Here is a 17902-nt window from a genome sequence, read left to right on the forward strand (position 1 = left end):
TCAGGAAGACAGGAAGCTGTCACGTTCATGATTCTCTAGCTCTGGGGACAGTGCCTAGGGCCGAGGACAGACTGTAGGCACCACAATTTCACTTTCTGTTCCTGTGGTTTCCTTTTCCCATAGAAGAGAAAGTACAGCATCTTCAGATAAGAAAACAGGAACAAGCAGGCACATCTGCTCTGTGTCTGTCTGTCTGTCTGAGTACAGTGGGAGAAAATGAACCCAGGGTTTCACACAGGCTAAGGACCTGCTCACCACAGAACTACACCCCAAGTCTTTGAATTATTTTTATTATAGAGTTCTGTTGTAGTTGTTTATTTCATTGATGGCGACTATTAATCTTTCACTGTGCTGATATATAAATTGTATTTCATAATGTAAGTATTAAAATACACACAAACACACACATACATACATATAAACATACATACAGAGCCAGGACTCTCGGTGGCTGTCAACACCTAATGAGGGTCTTGGGATACCTCCCCCCTTCGGGGGATCATGATGGATCCAGATGAGCTCAGAGCTGTGCCACAGATCCGTTTCACGAGTTCCTATTTGCTCTCTCCACGGCATCTTCCAAGAGTGGGATCCTGGTATTTCCCCATTCCTCCCCCAGAAGGACTGTCTTAGGGGTAAGCAAACTAACCCACCTAGAATAAAGATTCCTCCTTACCCCACCCACCCTGTGCGTGTGTGACTTGTCCACCTTAACTTCATTCTTTAGGAATGAAGCTGTTCTCATTCCAGGGGAGGGAGGAGGTTCCCTGTGTGCTCGGTACCCTTGTGCTGGAGTCAAGAACCCTAATCTATGTAGGACAGGAACTGGGCTGGTACCGACAGGCCAGTCTTTTACTTTCTCTTTCTGTGGTTTCTTTTTCCCATGCAACCATGAGTACAGCATACTAAGAAGAGAAAAGGGGAGTGAGCAGGCACAACTGCTACTGCCCTGTCTGTCTGTCTGTCCGTGAACAGTGCTAGGAGATGAACCCACCATGGTTAGAGTGGAGCAACACAAACAACAAGACGCAGTCATGGGGCAGGTGTATATTTAAAATTCCTCCCCCTCATTTTCTTCTTCAAATGAATCAGTCCCCACTTCTTCATAATCCTTCTCCAGAGCAGCCAGGTCCTCCCTGGCCTCGGAAAACTCTCCTTCCTCCATTCCCTCTCCAACATACCAATGTACGAAGGCCCGCTTGGCGTACATGAGATCAAACTTGTGGTCCAGGCGGGCCCAGGCCTCTGCGATGGCTGTGGTGTTGCTCAGCATGCACACGGCTCGCTGGACTTTAGCCAGGTCCCCTCCTGGCACAACAGTGGGAGGCTGGTAGTTGATGCCCACCTGGGGAACAAAGAAAGAAGACGGGCAACAGAAAGACATGCAAGTTGGTCAAGGACAGCGTTGGGCAATCTGTTGGTAATAAGCTTTGTTGGCAAGATCTAGACATGGGCGTGGGGTGGAATGGTGTGATGGAGCAGGAGGAGGAACAAGGAAGTTGGGAACATGGGCAGAGCAAATGGGTGTGTGCTGGGGAGGAAATAAAAAATAAGGGAGAGGCATGGTGGCACATGGTAACTTCAATACCGTGGAGTCTGAGGCAGGAGGATCACAGGGGCTGGAAAAGAAACAGCCAGGCTGTTAAATAGAGGAAATAAGTTGATGAATGTAGTTAAGTGAAATCGTGGCATGAAAGAGGGGTCTCAAGTGTTTACCTCAGGAGCAAGGGGCAGGAAATACCTTCCCTGTTAAAGGCAAATCAATTTCTAGAATTGACATTATTATCATAAAGTTTATTGTTTTCTCGATGTTTATCTGGTGCTCTTTTTAATTTTTTTTTTGCAATAAATTTAGGGAAGTTCCTCTGTCGAGGTGAAGGGCTTTTAAAGAGGTTCCAGGGAGAATCCAGAGAAATAAATTTAAAAGGTCTTTGGGGACACTGTTACTGTTCACATGGCCAGATCTCTAGTAAACAGTTCTCTTAGAAGAAAGGCAGAAACAGCAAGCACAGAAGTCAAAAGTCACACACAGGCAAGCCAACCTCCCGAGATCTGCTAGTGCACTGGGAAGGGGGAGTTTCCCAGTGGGGCTTCTACCCTAGAAATCTCCCCACAAAGGCCTCAAGCCAAGGCAGATCGAGAATTATAGGAAACTGGAAGGCATCAAGATGGCAAAGTGTGGTATCACCAGTAGGACACTGAGAGCCATGGCAGTGCCTAGAACTAAGGCCGTTGTGTTTACGTTACCAACCTCTTAGATGTGTTGCTTAGGAATACACATCTTCAGATAGTGCTAGTGCAAGACACACGGCCACTAAACAAGCAGGTGGCCACAGATGTGAAAGAGATATATATTTTACCACATCTTGCATCATGCTGCTGTGGCTCTGGCCAGCATAGGCCTCTCTTCCCTTCTCAACAGTGACATTGTAGACCCTAGTCAAACTGGGGACTAATACCCCTGGGGAGAATGACAGCCAGTGAGGCTTAGCAATATGCATTCTGCCAGAATGTAGTTTTCTGAGAAGCAGCTACCAATGCTAACACCATCTTACTCATAGTTCCATACAGGGCCTCAGAACAAGCTTAAACTAGAGGGGGTGGCATCCCCTCTGTGTTTGTCACCCCACTATCTCCACAATTCTTTCATTTTTCCTTTTTCCCATTAACTGCCTTATTAGCTTATGTTCTTGTTTCAACTAAAAAACGGAAACACAGTTTTTTGATAACCTTGACTACTTTGGCCAGAATGACAAACAAAAATAGGTTGTGTCCAGGAAGGAAAGATGATGTGTGTCACAAGGAGAAGGGCGGTGAGCAGGAAGACTGTGTGCCCTTGGCCTACAGGAATAACACTAATAGGAGGGGAGAAGTGAGACTTCATGACAAGCAGGAGTCAATCCCAAAGACAGGCACTGCCTCGGTGTTGCTCTAAGCTGAGTAAGGCTTACAGGTGCATAGTTAACTCTGAACATATGTTGGGGAAACGCATCTTCTGTTAGAAGAAAGAACTGTGCCTCTCTAGCAATTTGAACCATTTAGTTAACTCTAAAATTGAATCATTTAGTGAACTCTAAAATTAAAATGTACCTAGAAGGGTAAAACACCCATTGAGCTTTCTTTTCGGCAAATTGAAATGAATTGCAAGTCCTCAAGGCATTGTGATTCGGGTCCCTCAGTTTAAAAAAGGAAAAAGTCAAAGATGGTTAACCTTAAATAGCAACAGAGACACGCACTTGCTAAGATGGCTTAAGCAGACCAGCCTTCGAGGGCTGAATGTCTCGGTCAAAGTTGAATGAGGTTAATGTTGCATCCGGTTACATCATCTCCCAGAATTATCATAAAGACCACACGTTCCCAAGGTTCATTCTCTCGAGGAATCCCCTCTGCATCCCCAGTTGTCCCCCACCCCAAGTCCTCAATTCTCACCTTGAAACCCGTGGGACACCAGTCAACAAACTGGATGGTTCTCTTGGTCTTGATGGCAGCAATGGCGACATTCACGTCCTTGGGTACCACATCCCCACGGTAGAGCATACAGCAGGCCATGTATTTGCCGTGACGCGGGTCACACTTCACCATCTGGCTGTTGGGCTCAAAGCAGGAACTAGTTATCTCTGCCACAGACAGCTGCTCATGGTAGGCTTTCTCTGCGGAAATGATGGGTGCGTAAGTGACCAGCGGGAAATGGATTCTGGGATAGGGTACTAGGTTGGTTTGGAACTCTGTGAGGTCCACATTGAGGGCTCCGTCGAAGCGGAGAGAGGCAGTGATTGAGGACACAATCTGGCTGATGAGGCGGTTGAGGTTGGTGTAGGTGGGGCGCTCGATGTCCAGGTTCCGGCGACAGATGTCATAGATGGCTTCATTGTCCACCATGAAAGCACAGTCCGAGTGCTCCAGGGTGGTGTGGGTCGTCAGGATGGAGTTATAGGGCTCTACCACAGCTGTGGACACTTGTGGAGCTGGGTAGATGGAGAATTCCAGCTTGGATTTCTTGCCATAGTCAAGGGAAAGGCGTTCCATCAAGAGAGAAGTGAAGCCAGAGCCTGTGCCGCCTCCGAAGCTGTGGAAGATGAGGAAGCCCTGCAAGCCGGAGCAGGCATCTGTCTGGGGAGAGCCAGAAACAAGGAGAAATCAGAGGAGTCCTGAGACCCCACGTGGAGACAAATCCAGACAAACCCCTTTTGTCTGCATATCCTATCCTCATAAAAAATCATAATAACATATAAGGAATAAGACACAAAAGAGGTTGTTTTGGTCTTGGGAGGAGTGGTTAATGTCTAGACTGGCAAACTACACATGCGTGCATAAGGCTCTGACTTGGAGCTGGCCAAAGCAGGAATAGAAAGTCTCAGAGTTGCCTTTGTGGTGGGCCTTGCCTTCCGAGAGCTCAAATCTTGTCGACTACCCTTGTCCTTGACATATGCTTCTATGGGCATGGCTGAAACATGCCCATATGTTCTATGGGCACACTCAAACGTGGAAAGGGCTCGGGGTGCCTGCCGGTCTGAGAAATGTAAAAGGAGCTATGGATGTTTTCTTTTAAGATTTTGAAATTTCGAGATTAAAAAAAACAACAACATGTTTTTAGGTTGACAAATCATAACTGTGTGTACTTATAGGGGCCACTGTGCTGCTGTGGCTCTTGTGTGCACTGTGGAATGGCCACACCAAAATGAGCAACACGTCCATGAATTCCCAACTTGTAAACACTCCAGCCAGTCATTAACCTTTCCAAAGGCCTCCTCCCCCATGGCTACATCCTCATCTTGTGAGGTTTAGTGATGGTTAGTGAGCTGGCAGAACTGTAGTAAGCACTCCATGTTGACTCCTGGCAGAACTATAGTAAGCACTCCATGTTGACTCCTGGCGGACCTAAGAGAATTTATAGACTCACAGAGGATGTGAGCTATGGTCATCCGATCCAGTGGTTCTGAACTTTTAGGCACCACGAGTCTGTTATTTTTTTCCATCACATGGAAATGAGAGCTTATAAAGACAAAGTGATATAACCCACAATGCAGCAGTAGTCAAGCCAGCCTGATTCAAATCCTAACTTGGCAGCCTCTAGCACTCTTGAGTAGTGTGACCCAACTTAAGACACCAACTGTCCCAGCCCAAAACTCCTGCATTTAATACAAGGGAAATGCCTCCCTTGTTTATTAGAAAGCAAATGGAGGTGTGAAATTAGCACTTATAGTGTAAACAAACTACTCAAATGTGTAATAAATCTCTCCCTCGGTTCTTCCAAGCCAATGCTTTACTAACCTATGTTTCTGACTCTAACTCCATCTACAGGGTAGGCCAGTATACCCAAGCAGGGGAAGTTGTACATCCTTGTGAATGTTCCTTCTGAAACATGACCAGAGGCCCATGGTACAGCCAGCAGTACAGCATGTGCCTGACATGATGAGGCCCTGGATCTGAACCCGAGCACCAACCAAGCAACCAACCAACGAACCTCCCCCAAGAACTCTAGTAGCTATTCCTACAGCCAGCTGACGCTCGCCTCTAACCCACCTGAGTCCAAGCCTGACCAGACGGGCTCTGCCCTGCCCAATTGTGCTTACCAGCTTACGGATGCGGTCCAGCACCAGGTCAATACTCTCCTTGCCCACCGTATAGTGCCCACGGGCATAATTGTTAGCCGCATCCTCCTTCCCCGTGATCAGCTGCTCGGGATGGAAGAGCTGGCGGTAGGTTCCTGCCCGCACCTCATCTGTCAAGAGACAGGACCCTCAGATCCCCATTTCCAAGAGACACGCTCTGTCCCACTCATCTGAGTATGAGACTCAGCTGGAGTGACCGGGTCTACCCTAGAACAATGACTCAGAGATCCAGAGGGACAAGGGCACACTAACCAAGCCCGGGCCCCTGAGCAGAACTAGAAAGGAGGAAGAGACTTGAAGGAGCAGACCACCAAACACCAAAACCATTTCCTCCCCTTCTCTCCTTCCCTCCACCTGGATATGGATCCTCAGGAGCCCTGGCCTGAGAAAGCCAGACTCCAACCTGTATGGTTCTAACTCAGAAGGTGCAGTGTTCTGCAAACGCAGCAGCTCTTCCTGTGAATGTGGCTACCCTCACCCCACCTTGACTGTCAAGTGCTGCAAGGTTAGACCATACCCCCGAAGCCAGACTTCAGCGATGGTCAGAAACCTACGCTTTAGGAAATGGACCATTGGAGAGGTTTTTTGAGACTGTTATTTTGTTGTAGCCCTAACTGTCCTGGAACTCACTCTCTAGAGCAGCCTGGCCTCAAACTCACTGAGATCCGCCTGTCTTTGCCACCCAAGTGTGGTGTAGAAGTTTTTTCCGTTTGTGTGTTGCTTTCATTGGTAAATGAATAAAGAAACTGCCTTGGCCTAGTTGATAGGGTGGAACTTAGGTAGGCAGAGAAAACAGAACTGAATGCTGGGAGGAAGAAGGGCAGAATCAGAAGAGAGAAGCCATGGATCCTCTACCTGAGACAGACGCTGGTTAGAATCTTTCCCAGTAAGCCACTGCCACGTGGTGATACACAGATTAATAGAGATGGGTTAAACTGAAATGTAAGAGTTAGCCAATAAGAAGTTAGAGCTAATGGCCAAGCAGTGTTTTAGTTAATACAGTTTCTGTGTGGTTATTTTGGGTGTAAGCTAGCTGGGCTGCCAGGACAAACAAGCGGCCCTCTCTGCAACACAAGTGCTGGAATTAAAAGTGTACACCACCACCACCTGACTGAAAGGTTTCTAACAATTTCTAGAGCTTTTTGTGTCTTTTACCCTGTACCATCAGTAACAATCGTGGCCATTTCGTGTCTCAGCAGGTTTAAGAAGCATTTTGTTCTGCACAGATTAGCGGGATCTGTTGGCCCCTATTACAAATCCCCAAGGACCCGAGGGAAGTCACGTGGCTCACTCACACCTTTCAACTCCTTTCCCTCTCATAAGCCCAATCCCTGCGCTTTGCTGTTGCAGCAGAGCCCTTGGCCGGTACTCACCTACTACCGTAGGTTCCAGGTCGACCATGACAGCCCGGGGCACATGCTTGCCATTGCCAGTCTCACTGAAGAAGGTGGTGAAGGAGTCGTCATCGTTGACCTTGCTGGCCTGAGTGCCAAAGGTCCCATCTGCCTGGATGCCATGTTCCAAGCAGAAGAGCTCCCAGCAGGCATTGCCAATCTGAACTCCAGCTTGACCCACGTGGACTGATATGCATTCCCGCTGTGGAAACAGGGCACATCAAAGTCAGAGGACCCGAGTCCCTGACCATGGGTCGAGGCCCCACATCTAAAGGCTGTCTCTTCCGCACATTCAACCATCGGGATGCTCGAGCCTACAGCCGCACCACCCCACAACCAGGGTGTGTCTGGGGTCCCAGGTGCCTGGCACCACAATATCTGGCACAGGACATTGTTCCAAACAAGTCAAAGATAGCAACAGACTAACCTTGACCTTACAACACATGGCGCCAGCATTCACATTCATTCCTAAGCACCGACCTTCTGAGATATCACACACAGGGTGTGCATACAGAGCCCAGGACTGTCACAGGGGAGCCACCATAGACACCGTCAGTATGATGGCTATAAATGTGGAAACAATAAATGAGTTATTTACTATCAAGGCCAAGTTAGGCTCTTCCTGAATGTTGAGAAATGAACATTTTCAGAGACACCACTCACTATCTACCTTGCTGTTTAGGTTAGCCCAAGTATTAAGTAAATCTCAGCTTTTGAGTGCTCCTCTAACTTAGTTGTTCTGATTTAAAACCTCAATTGTCTAACTGATTCTAGCATTATCACCTAAGAATAAGGGCTGTGTGTGTGTGTCTGTATATCTGTGTGTGTGTGTGTGTGTGTGTGTGTGTGTGTGTGTGTGTGTGTGTGTATGAAGAACCCTTCCAAGGAAATTTCTTGGAAAAATGGACTCATCCTCCACCTCTTGCCCATCTGTGGGGAAGCAGTGGTCCACACGGGGTAACTCTGTCCTGTGATACCTGGCAGAGCCCAGCAGGGAAGCATGTGCCTAGTCTGTAGGTTTCTATTCTTATCCATGACCTGATGTGGCACTCTCCAGCTCTGGGTAGCCCAAGCCAGGAGCAGAAGCTCCAGAGAGCACAGCTGGTTGAGGAAACAGGCATGTGTGCATCAAAATTCAGAACCCAGAAGCCTCTCCGGGCACAGGAATGGAGCCGACGCCCTGACCATCTCCAAGGGCCAGAGACTTCAGGACCAGTTGCTCCCTGGTTTGGTTTTGCAACTGAGTCCCTTACTCTCCCCATCACTCTGCTAGCCCTTGCCACTAAGAGGAATGTGTGCAGGCATTCGAAGCCACCAATACGGAGCACAGAGCTGCAGACTACAGCCCAGCAATACTTCCCAACACCCAGTGAAAGGCTTCACTCCCGGCTTGCCCACACCCAGGCTTCACAGCTAGCCATCTCAATTCATTTGTTGTCTTGTGCGACTTTGGCTGAATCACTTAAACTCTCCTCATCTGAAAAGAAGCATTTAGCCGTGATTGTCATTGGCTTTACCATTATCATCAGATGGCATGATCTAGCTCCTCCTCCACCTGCTGCGAGCGCAGGCAGGGAGTCAGAGCTCACAGGCAGGCTCGCTTTGCTGTGGGGCTGTCTTCTACTTCCATTTTAGAACTAAGGAAAGCACACCCTACACAAAGCAACAGTCCCACACATATGTTATTATTGACCCAAAGCTACAGCACACATTCAGCAAGAAGCCATGGTTTCTCAGGAAGGACCTGACATTGTGGGAACACAGCGCAGGCCCATGTGGAACCTGATTCTGGATCACCTCCTTTAAATTCCGGTCTCATCTGTAGCCCCAAACTTCAGCTTTCTGAGTTTGTCCCTTCGTGTCACCATCATATGCCAACCACCCCCACTTATTGAGGGTGCTGTATGGTTTCCAGGCTTCTGACTTCCTTCCAGAACACTCTAGGTCTTCCCAGGGAAGATGAAGGGTTATTACAGGAAGAAAAAGAAACAAAAGCAAAAGAGAGCAGAGTGTCCTGCAGCCACCAACACATGACCCAGGGTTTTTGGTCTCTTTGATGCCCTCCTCAATCTTACTTGAATGAATAAATATCTCTCCTCCTGATATAGTCTCTCTCTCTCTCTCCACCTCCTCCTGACAGTCTCTCTCCTCCTCCTCCCTACTACTAACAGCCTCTCTCTCTCTCCCTCCTCTCCTTTCTCTCTCTCTTCTTCCCCCCCCCCCTCTGGAAAACCAGGCAAGCGATCCACTGCTGAGCCACACACTCTCTCCCAATTCATGAGAAAGAAGAGCGGCAGCAGAAACTGTGCCATACCAAAACCACATTAGAAGCAGAACGGCTACATGGACCACACGGAATCTGAATTATAACTTTAACAAATCAAAATAGAAAAGCTCATTAATTTTAATGATAAAAATAAGGTTAAGTATGAAAATGCTTTCAGTGTCTAGAATTACGTCTGAAGCACCTAGCAATAAACTTTAATAGTATTTAAAGTGCTATTTTTTGATTTTTAACAGTATCGGAGATCAAACCCAGAGCCTTCAAATGTTAGGCAAGTGAGCTACACTCCCAGCTTCTAAAACACATTAATAAACACAGGAGATAAGTAGATACAACCAAAAATGATAACTTTTACACCTAAGCAATAAATATATGGGTGGCTTTATACTCATCTACTCTTCGGGAAGTTTAAATTTTTCCATAGTAAAAAATCAAGATGTTAATAACAAACTAAAAGAAATAAAGGGCTGGAGAGATGGCTCAGAGGTTAAGAGCACTGACTGCTCTTCCAGAGGTCCTGAGTTCAATTCCCCAGCAACCACATGAGGGCTCACAAACATCTGTAATGAGAACTGGCGCCCTCTTCTGGTGTGCGGGCATACATGGAAGCAGAATGCTGTACACATAATAAATAAATTAATTTAAAAAAAAAGAAATAGATGAAAAGTAGGAGTCAGAACAGAGACTCCATCCACGTTAGCCTGGTTCTTCTCATCTCACAGAGCCACCTGACCAGCTGGCACTAAGGGCGCACCCTAAGAGAACAAGCAAAACTTTCAAAGCTACATAAGGAGAACTTGCCTACCACAAGCCAGGGCCTGGGCTTGGTCTCTGATTCCTGTTTGGAATTTTGCATGGCTAGCTTGGCCTGGATGCCCACGACCAGGCTGGTGCTAAAGTAGGTGCAGCCACCATCTGCTCAAGGCACAGGAAGTTCAGAGTAAGAGGGAGCTAAGAGGTTTGGAGTGCAGAGGGTAGCGTTCAGATGCAAGTAAAACTACAACTTCTATGAAGTTTCTGGGAACTCTGTGCTCTATGAAAATCCTCAGAATTCCACTGGACACTTTGCTCATGGTACTATAGTGTGCATCCGGAATGCAAAAGGGGAGGAGGCTAAGAGGTGGAGCCCAGCAGTGTGTGTCTCAGTTCTCAGGGGCACACCCTCATGGGACTGTGGAACCCCAGTTTCTCCCTCTGTCTCTTTTGCTCCTTAGCCATCAGGTGTGTGGTTTGTTACTAGTTTATACCTTGTGCCACTTCGCCTCAAACCCAGAACCGACAGGGTTTCAAGCGCACACTGAAACCTCCAAAACTGAGCCAAAATAAACCCTACGCTTCACAAGTCCACAACCTCAAGGTCTGTTGCCCTGGCAGAGGCTGGCACAGGGGCAGCTTTCTCTACACTGTCGTCACTCAGTCACCCCTCTTTCCCCCCCCCGCGAAGTTCCACACAGATGAGCACGGGAGTTGAGTGGGTCACCCTTGGGAAATCAATCTTCACACCCAGTAAGGGTCATCAATCTGCCACGCTGAGGATGGACATAAGAGCCAAACACGTGGCACGTAGGTGGGCTGGTCCTATGGGTCACCTAATAATTCCTTCTCCATTGCTGGCAGATCAAACTGAGGCACAGGGAGGCAAAGGTTAGACTGATGGTACACACAGTGCAGCAAGAAAGCCTGACCTAGAACCCAGCCCGAGCTGGTCCTTTGCACCCTGCCATCCCCTGGCTCACCCTCACTCTGAATTTCCAGGGCCTTGCGGTGTGGCTGCATCTACCTCAGTACCAGCCTGGTGGTGGACATCAGTACCAAGCTAGCCATGCAAAATGCCCACCAGAAAATGCTCTCACACAGAAATGCTGCGAGCCAATCAGAAATCGGTCTCTTTTAATCTTCCTTTCTTGCTATCTGGAGACTGTTCCTCGGGATAAACTGTGTGGCCAAAGATGGGGGCAGGCAAAGGTAAGCTGAGTTAGCAAGGACATTTCAGTCATATGTTGCTCCAAACTCCTATCTCAGGTTCCCCTTGGTAGTCAGAGTTCCTGGCCCTCCCCCTCTTGATTCTATTTTGAATCTGGGCCTGTGGCGCTCTGTTCTCTTGGGTACCTTGTAAGGGAAGGAAGGCGCTGTATGCTGCCAGAGCCCCTGAACTCAACAATGCGGGGGGGGGGGGGAGTTAAGGAAGATAAAGAGATGCATACACCCCTCTCAAGAAAAGCGGCGTCCCTCAATAGGCCTGACATGTCAACTGTCACTACAAAAGTTCATCCCAGTATGATGAGGGCTGTCATCCGCAAGAAGGTTCTAAATGGCAGTGTGCTGACACCACTTTTCAGGACTCCAGTTAAATGTCACTGCCTACTGGCAGGAAGTCAGGATAACCACGGAGCATCGCAGGGTCCCAGCTGTGTTTGTTCATGATTGTCTTTCTGTTTATCGTACAACACTCACGATGGTTGCTTCTTCAAGCGTCTGGCTTTTCCTGATACAGAGACTAAACTCCATGGGCAAGCGACTGAAACTCCAGCACCAAGCACAGTGCTTGGACATAGCAGAGGTGAGCAGAATTAGAGCCCTCCGTGGCTTTACAGGACCGGTTAACACCAAGAGCGGGCTGAGCGGAAGAACACAGACACAGCTCAGGGGAGTTCGGCCAAGGGACCCCCACTGCTGACTTGGTCTGCTGAAGAAGGAAAATGGACAGGTCCCTGATGCGTTTAGACAGGCCTGGGGACATGTTAGGAATAGTGACCACAGGAGACGGGAGAATTCAGGACATGTCCCACAACTGCCAGATTCTATGGAGCAAGAGCTCATGAAGGGCAGAGCCAGTGGGACAGCTGTGCCCCCTCTGCCCATCCTCCATGGAGAGGGTATGTCACGGGAAATCATATTCTAGAACTCTGCAGCCTTTCAGGGCCTACTCTGAGAAACCCTTCCTTGTGCTGATCCAATCTAATACATTCCCTCTGCTTCAGCATTGTTGGTTCCTCTCGCTTTGCTCTCAGAAACAAACGCTCTCCTCAGTGGAAGAATGGTTTGAATCTTTCAACATCATTTTGAGGCCAGAGGCACGGCTCAATATGGTAGAGCAATTTCAAGTGTGTTTAAGACCCTGGACTTGCGGGGGAGGGGGGATGTCAGTTCAAGGTTTCACAAAAAAAAAAAAAAAAAAAAAAAAAAAAAAAGTGGCGTATTTCTCTAGGAAAGCCAGTGACTCAGACCAGCATCAGGAGCCGTGTGAAGGACTCAGACAGGGCCATTGTCCCTGGGCCACCTGTGTGCACAGTTGCCATGCAGTTACTCTCAGGGAACCTATTATCACCGCATTCTTTCTAGTTGTTAGGCTAGAATAAAAAAAAATCGCATGTATTTTAGGAGCTAGGTCACAAAGCTGGCAAGTGAAAAGTAGATCCATAGTGTTCCACAGGGATAATTAAAGCAGGAACAAACGTGACTCATCAAAGCGTGTGTTATCTCTGCTCAGACCCTTCAATTACAGTGGATTTGGGATCACTGACAAGAGAGAAAGGATGGCAAATGAGCAACAGCCAGAACAGAGCTGACCTCAATGAGCATCCGCGAGGGAGTCGGCAGCTCAGGAGAGGGGCTCGGATGATGTGGGCAGCAATAGTGTGGATGAGAAGCAAGTGATGGGGTGCTCGGTAAGAAGATTCTGGCACAAGAGCCCCTGGGATGGCAAAGCCTACGGGCTCCCAGCTGGCATTGAGACAGGACTCAGGGTTCAGTGTGACGCACACACTGCCTGCTGTCCTTTTTCACGATCTTCCAGGAGACAGGAAATGCGTACCACAAAGGCCACAGTATTGTCAGCTCCCCAAGTAGTCCGAGAAAAAGTGCACAGTTGGTCCCCTTCCTTCCTCAAACAATACCACATCCTCCCACTCTTCCCAGTCACTGACCTAGTCACCAGCCACTTTCTCAAAGTTAACCTTTTATCCTAGAAGCCTGGGCATCAGCAAGGTCAGCAAGGTCACCTAGGAGCCGCCTCAGCAAGGACACACAGCAACACTTGGTGACAGCATTCAAGTCCCCACCCCTCCCTCAACTGAGCCTAAAAGAGTTCTAGCAAGACTTACTCAACAGCTTCACCCCGTCACTTTAACCAAGGACCATGACTCGGAAGCAGATACCCAAATACCTAGGAGGAAAAACCTCCCACAGTGGAGGAAAGGGGAGGTGGCTGTAACCCCACAGTGCTCTGGGTCACAATGCTCCTCGGCTTTGCACAGCACAGCCAATGGTACCGCTGAGTGATGACAGGGATACCAGACATGGCAGTGACTCCACCCCACCCAGACACACTGCTCTCCCCCCAACTGCCAATATTTTTACAAGTGTATAGGATCTTCGACACCATTTGATGTCAATTTCCATACAATGCAGGCAGTGTTCCTCAAAGCTAAAGAAATGGCGTGAAGGTATTTCGAAGGTCATATAGGCGTGCCCATTTCCCTGTGGCCTTTATAAAAGCTCTCTCTGGTTATAAAACCTCTCCTGCTACCATGGACATGGGTTCAGCTTTAGGTACCTGGCCAGGAGTCTCCATACTACTTTCCAAAAATAAACGTCATTGTCACATTCCCCGGGGCTGCTTGCTGGATAAATACAGGCAGCAGATGGGATGCTGGGGTATGCTGTCGACCTGCTGAGCTGATGGTTAAGAAGGAAGGCTTTAGAGAGTGGATTTGATCAGCTGTGTGACTTGAGTATCTGGTGTGGGACCAGTAAAAGACACTGGTGGATGGAGCACTAGGCACCAGGGAAGAAAGCCAGCAAGTCTCAAGAAGAATGCTCACCTGCCCAGCACCTGAAGAATGACCACACTGAAAATATTGTGGGAAACAGTTACATATTTCTTACCCCACCCCCAAAAAAAACTTGAAATGGCAAAGCTAATTCTGCTTACCTCCCAAGAAGACCTCCATGACAGCGTCGGAAATGGGAACACGGAGGCCAGCTGCCTGAAACTTGACCCACTAGTGGAAGTGAGGACATTCTTGAAAGAGTGGGATTCTTAGGGCTGGAGAGATGACTCAGTGGTTAAGAGCACTGGCTGCTCTTCCAAAGGTTCTGAGTTCAATTCCCAGCAACCACATGGTGGCTCACAACCATCTGTAATGAGATCTGGCGCCCTCCTCTGGCGTGTGGGCATACATGGAGGCAGGATGTTGTATACATAATAAATAAATAAATCTTAAAAAAAAAAAAAAGAGTGGGATTCTTGAGATGAAGGCTTACAAACTGATCATTCTAGTCTTCCAGGAATGAGGCAGGGTCTGGGGATGTGGCTCACGGGTAGTGCAGTTGCCAAGCATATAAGGCTTGGCCTCGGGATTCCATCACTCCCGCCACGCCACCGCCACCACCGCTCCCTCCACAACATAGCAAGAAAGGAGAAGAAGAAAAGGATCCGGGTCTCCCTACTGCTCAGGAGGCCGAGGGAACAGAAACAGCACAAGTTTAAGGGAAGCCTGGGCATCATAATGGGATCCCTGTCAAAATGAAAAATAGAGGGTGGAAGGAGGTAAACAGGAAAAAATTCACTGTGAGGTTCTGGAGTGGGAAATGTTGCCCATCAAGACAGGGCTGAGCATATAAGGAATGTTCTCAGTACACGAAGCTCAGGGTTTCACAATAAAATGATGGGCTCTTTTCAAGACAGTTGGCCATGCAGGTGTTCAAACCTCTTAAACCTCACTGCTTTTCACTTGTCTTGCTGTTTCCCAGGTATATTCCGAACACATTGATATCTGTTCAAGGGTTGGATTGCTGTCTTTGCCCTCTTAACATCTTTTAGGCTCTACTCAGAGTCTGCAGACGTTCAGATCAGAATTGAAGTATAGATGTGAATGCACCTGGAAAATCTTAAAGCAATTGCTATGCACTGGAAGCTGTAAATGTTAAATATCACTTCTACAAGCCAGACGGTGGTGGCACACACCTTTAATCCCAGCACTCGGGAGGCAGAGGCAGGCAGATCTCTGTGAGTTTGAGGCCAGCCTGGTCTACAAGAGCTAGTTCCAGGGCAGACTCCCAAAGCTACAGTGAAACTTTGTCTCAAAAAAAAAAAAAAAATCAGTTCTACATCATGTGACCAAATAAACAAACAAAGCAAGTCTGATAATTGAGGCCACAGAGACGGGTCAGCAGGTGAAAGCACTTGCTAAGCAAGCCTGGTGACTGGAGTTTGAGCACCAAATTCCATGGTGAAATGAAAACTAATACATAGAGACACACGCTCTGTGTGTGTGTGTGTGTGTGTGTGTGTCACTCACACACATACACATGAAAACATGCTAGTAGATATTTTGATCTTTTCTGGGTGTGATAGTATGCACTCAGGAGGCAGAGGTAAATGGATCCCTGAATTTGAGGTCAGCCTGGTCTATTGAAGAAGTTCCAGGACAGCCAGGGCTACACAGAGAAAGCCTGTCTTGAATAAAAAATTAATGGCCAATCATAGCAAATACGCAAAGCTGGGCGATACACAGAATAAGCTCGTTTACTCTTTATATATGTACATATAACATGCACATTTAAATCACTTTCTAGCTAAAAGCTTAAAAATAATAAACTATATGCAAGAGCTTTGAATATTTGTACTAAACTCTCTTCATTTTGTAGATGAGAAAAACCAGTCCAGAGAAGTTTGATGACCTTCCTGAAGGCACACAGCTAGCTGCGGAGCCAAGCGCCAAAATCTGAACTTCAACTCTGCACTCCTAAGATCCCACACCAGTGACCTGAAGAGAATAATTTCCTCTGGCCACTCTCTCCTGTGTTCCCAAATTCTTCGCGCTCCCAGGTGTGTCGAGGAGCATTCTGGGGAGTGAGGAATGATGGACAGGCTTGGAGGTAGGACTAGCAGAAGGGCCAGCGCCAGCAAGTCTTGGACACTCTCCCAAATGAACAGCCAGAGTGGAGGAGGGGTGGCGGGAGGCGGCGTGGAACAGGAGAAGGGGGAAGGAGAGAGAGGAGGTGGAAAGGGGAGGGGAGGGGGGGAGAGGAGGAGAGAAGGGAGGTTCTGGCGCCGCAGCCTGTCACTGACACCCGAGCAAGTGCGCTCCTCAGAGAACCTGACCTTGGTCTGTGAGATACTCTTATACTGCCTCCCCGCCCACCCCACCCCCACCACCCTAACCGCCCTTCCAGGCGTCGGGGGAAGGTGATTGAGGCCAACCTTAGGGCCGGGTAGCTGGGCGTCCCAGGAGCTTTTGGCGCAGCTGAGGAAGCTGTTGAAGCGCTCAGGAGGGGGTCTCTCTAGCTATAAAGGTAGCAGCCGCTAGTGAAGACAGCCGCCAGTGAAGAGTCCCTGCCTCAAAGCCAGGAAAGGAAATAAAATTAAACGGCTGAAGTCCCCTGGTCTCCAGGGAGGAAAACTTCTTTTCTGACTTTGACCGCTGGGAAGGGTGAGAAGCCGGCACCAGTGCCAGGCGCCTGCGAAGCTGGTTGGGTCCAAAGGACCCAGCTTGAATCGAGAGTGCCCCAAACCCAAGACGGTGGCCAGATGATAAGAGTGGGGAATGACCCCAACCTGGAGTCTGTCACTTTTGATTGCGTTTGGAGACTTAACTCTATCTACATCCCAGACACCCAGGTCCAGACCACCTGCCCAGAATCCCTCGGCATCCCACTTCTCTGGTCCACGAGTGGCAGTCCCCCAGATTCTCACTCGCCTCTCTGCCCATCTCTCCAGGTCCGCCCCCCTCTCATTCGCGAGCGCAAATCTCCCTTAGGTCCCTTTAAAGGGCAAACGGCCCCGCTCTCTACTTTCTTTGCAAAATTAAAGGTACCTGACAACTAGATGTTTCCCACCCCTGGCTATATGACCCTTGATCCTGAACTGACCCACAACACCCCCCCCCCAATAAGAGACTTGGAGCCCAGTGGATCCAAAGCCATCGGGCAGCTACTCTGTAGCCCCGGAGCTCTGTACCCGGGCACCTGCGCGCGTCCCTGGCAAGCCGGGGCCCGGGAAGTCTCACCATCGTGGCAGCTCTCCTCGCCCGCTCGCCTCCCAGCTGGGCCTGCCCACCCCAACTGCTCCAGATACGGCCGCCTCCGCGGTTGTGACACACTGCGAGGGAGGGGGCCTGAGACAGACATGCTGGGCCAGCAGTTGCCCTGCAGCATCACAGTGCCCGCGGAGGGGAGGGATCTGGGTAGGTCACAATGGCACTTCCCCTCCTACCGGTGGCTCGCTGTTCCAGCCCCGCTGCTTCCCACGCCCGGAGCAGAGCGGTGGCGGCTGAGCTCCTGCGCCTAGTGAGTCGGAAAAGCAGTCCTGTGAGCGCGACACACGTGTGCACACATACCCCGCACCCACCACGAGATCTGCATTGGAAAGCAGTGGAAAAATACTTCAAAACAAAATGCTCATTTCTCTCCAAATGTTCATAGACTCCCTGCTGCCAGCACTGGCTGGCATCCTGGGAAGGCAGCTAACTGGTCTATTAGCGTCATCTCAGCCCAGGAGAGCAGGCAGGATCTGACCTCCCCGGGTCAGAGCCCAAGCTTCTGCTTCTACCACCGCCTGCCCGGTTACTGGAGAATTCCGTATACACAGGGCCCTTGTCTACAGCAAG

The 17902-nt window shown here is 49.0% G+C and overlaps 1 protein-coding gene across 2 annotated transcripts; it reads right to left on the reverse strand.

Annotated features, from left to right (window-relative positions):
* Positions 1 to 274: 274 nt before the first annotated feature.
* Positions 275 to 17458, reverse strand: Tuba8 (tubulin alpha 8). Of its 2 annotated transcripts, XM_050164123.1 has the most exons (6): positions 17303 to 17444; positions 7434 to 7570; positions 6986 to 7208; positions 5574 to 5722; positions 3430 to 4110; positions 275 to 1345 (listed from the first exon to the last, which is right to left on the reverse strand). In XM_050164123.1, the coding sequence occupies exons 2-6, from the start codon at positions 7470 to 7472 to the stop codon at positions 1052 to 1054; spliced, it is 1386 nt and encodes a 461-aa protein (XP_050020080.1). In that variant the 5' UTR covers positions 7473 to 7570; positions 17303 to 17444; the 3' UTR covers positions 275 to 1051. The 2 variants fall into 2 exon arrangements, with proteins under 2 accessions (XP_050020080.1, XP_050020081.1); XM_050164124.1 differs by lacking the exon at positions 7434 to 7570 and having other exon boundaries at positions 17303 to 17458.
* Positions 17459 to 17902: the final 444 nt, after the last annotated feature.

Source organism: Alexandromys fortis, unplaced genomic scaffold (genome assembly GCF_014885135.2).
Source record: "Alexandromys fortis isolate MF-2015 unplaced genomic scaffold, M_Fortis_MF-2015_v1.1 scaffold_150, whole genome shotgun sequence".
Lineage (NCBI taxonomy): Eukaryota > Metazoa > Chordata > Mammalia > Rodentia > Cricetidae > Alexandromys > Alexandromys fortis.

What these genes read in the sequence shown, in the direction of transcription:
- Tuba8 (XM_050164123.1), bottom strand. Translation starts at nt 7,472, where the DNA reads ATGAATGTGAATGCTGGCGCCATGTGTTGTAAGGTCAAG. An exon ending in CCATGTGTTGTAAGGTCAAG is followed by an intron (nt 7,209 to 7,433) that starts GTTAGTCTGTTG and finishes CTGTTTCCACAG; the next exon opens with CGGGAATGCATATCAGTCCA. An exon ending in CCTGGAACCTACGGTAGTAG is followed by an intron (nt 5,723 to 6,985) that starts GTGAGTACCGGC and finishes GTCTCTTGACAG; the next exon opens with ATGAGGTGCGGGCAGGAACC.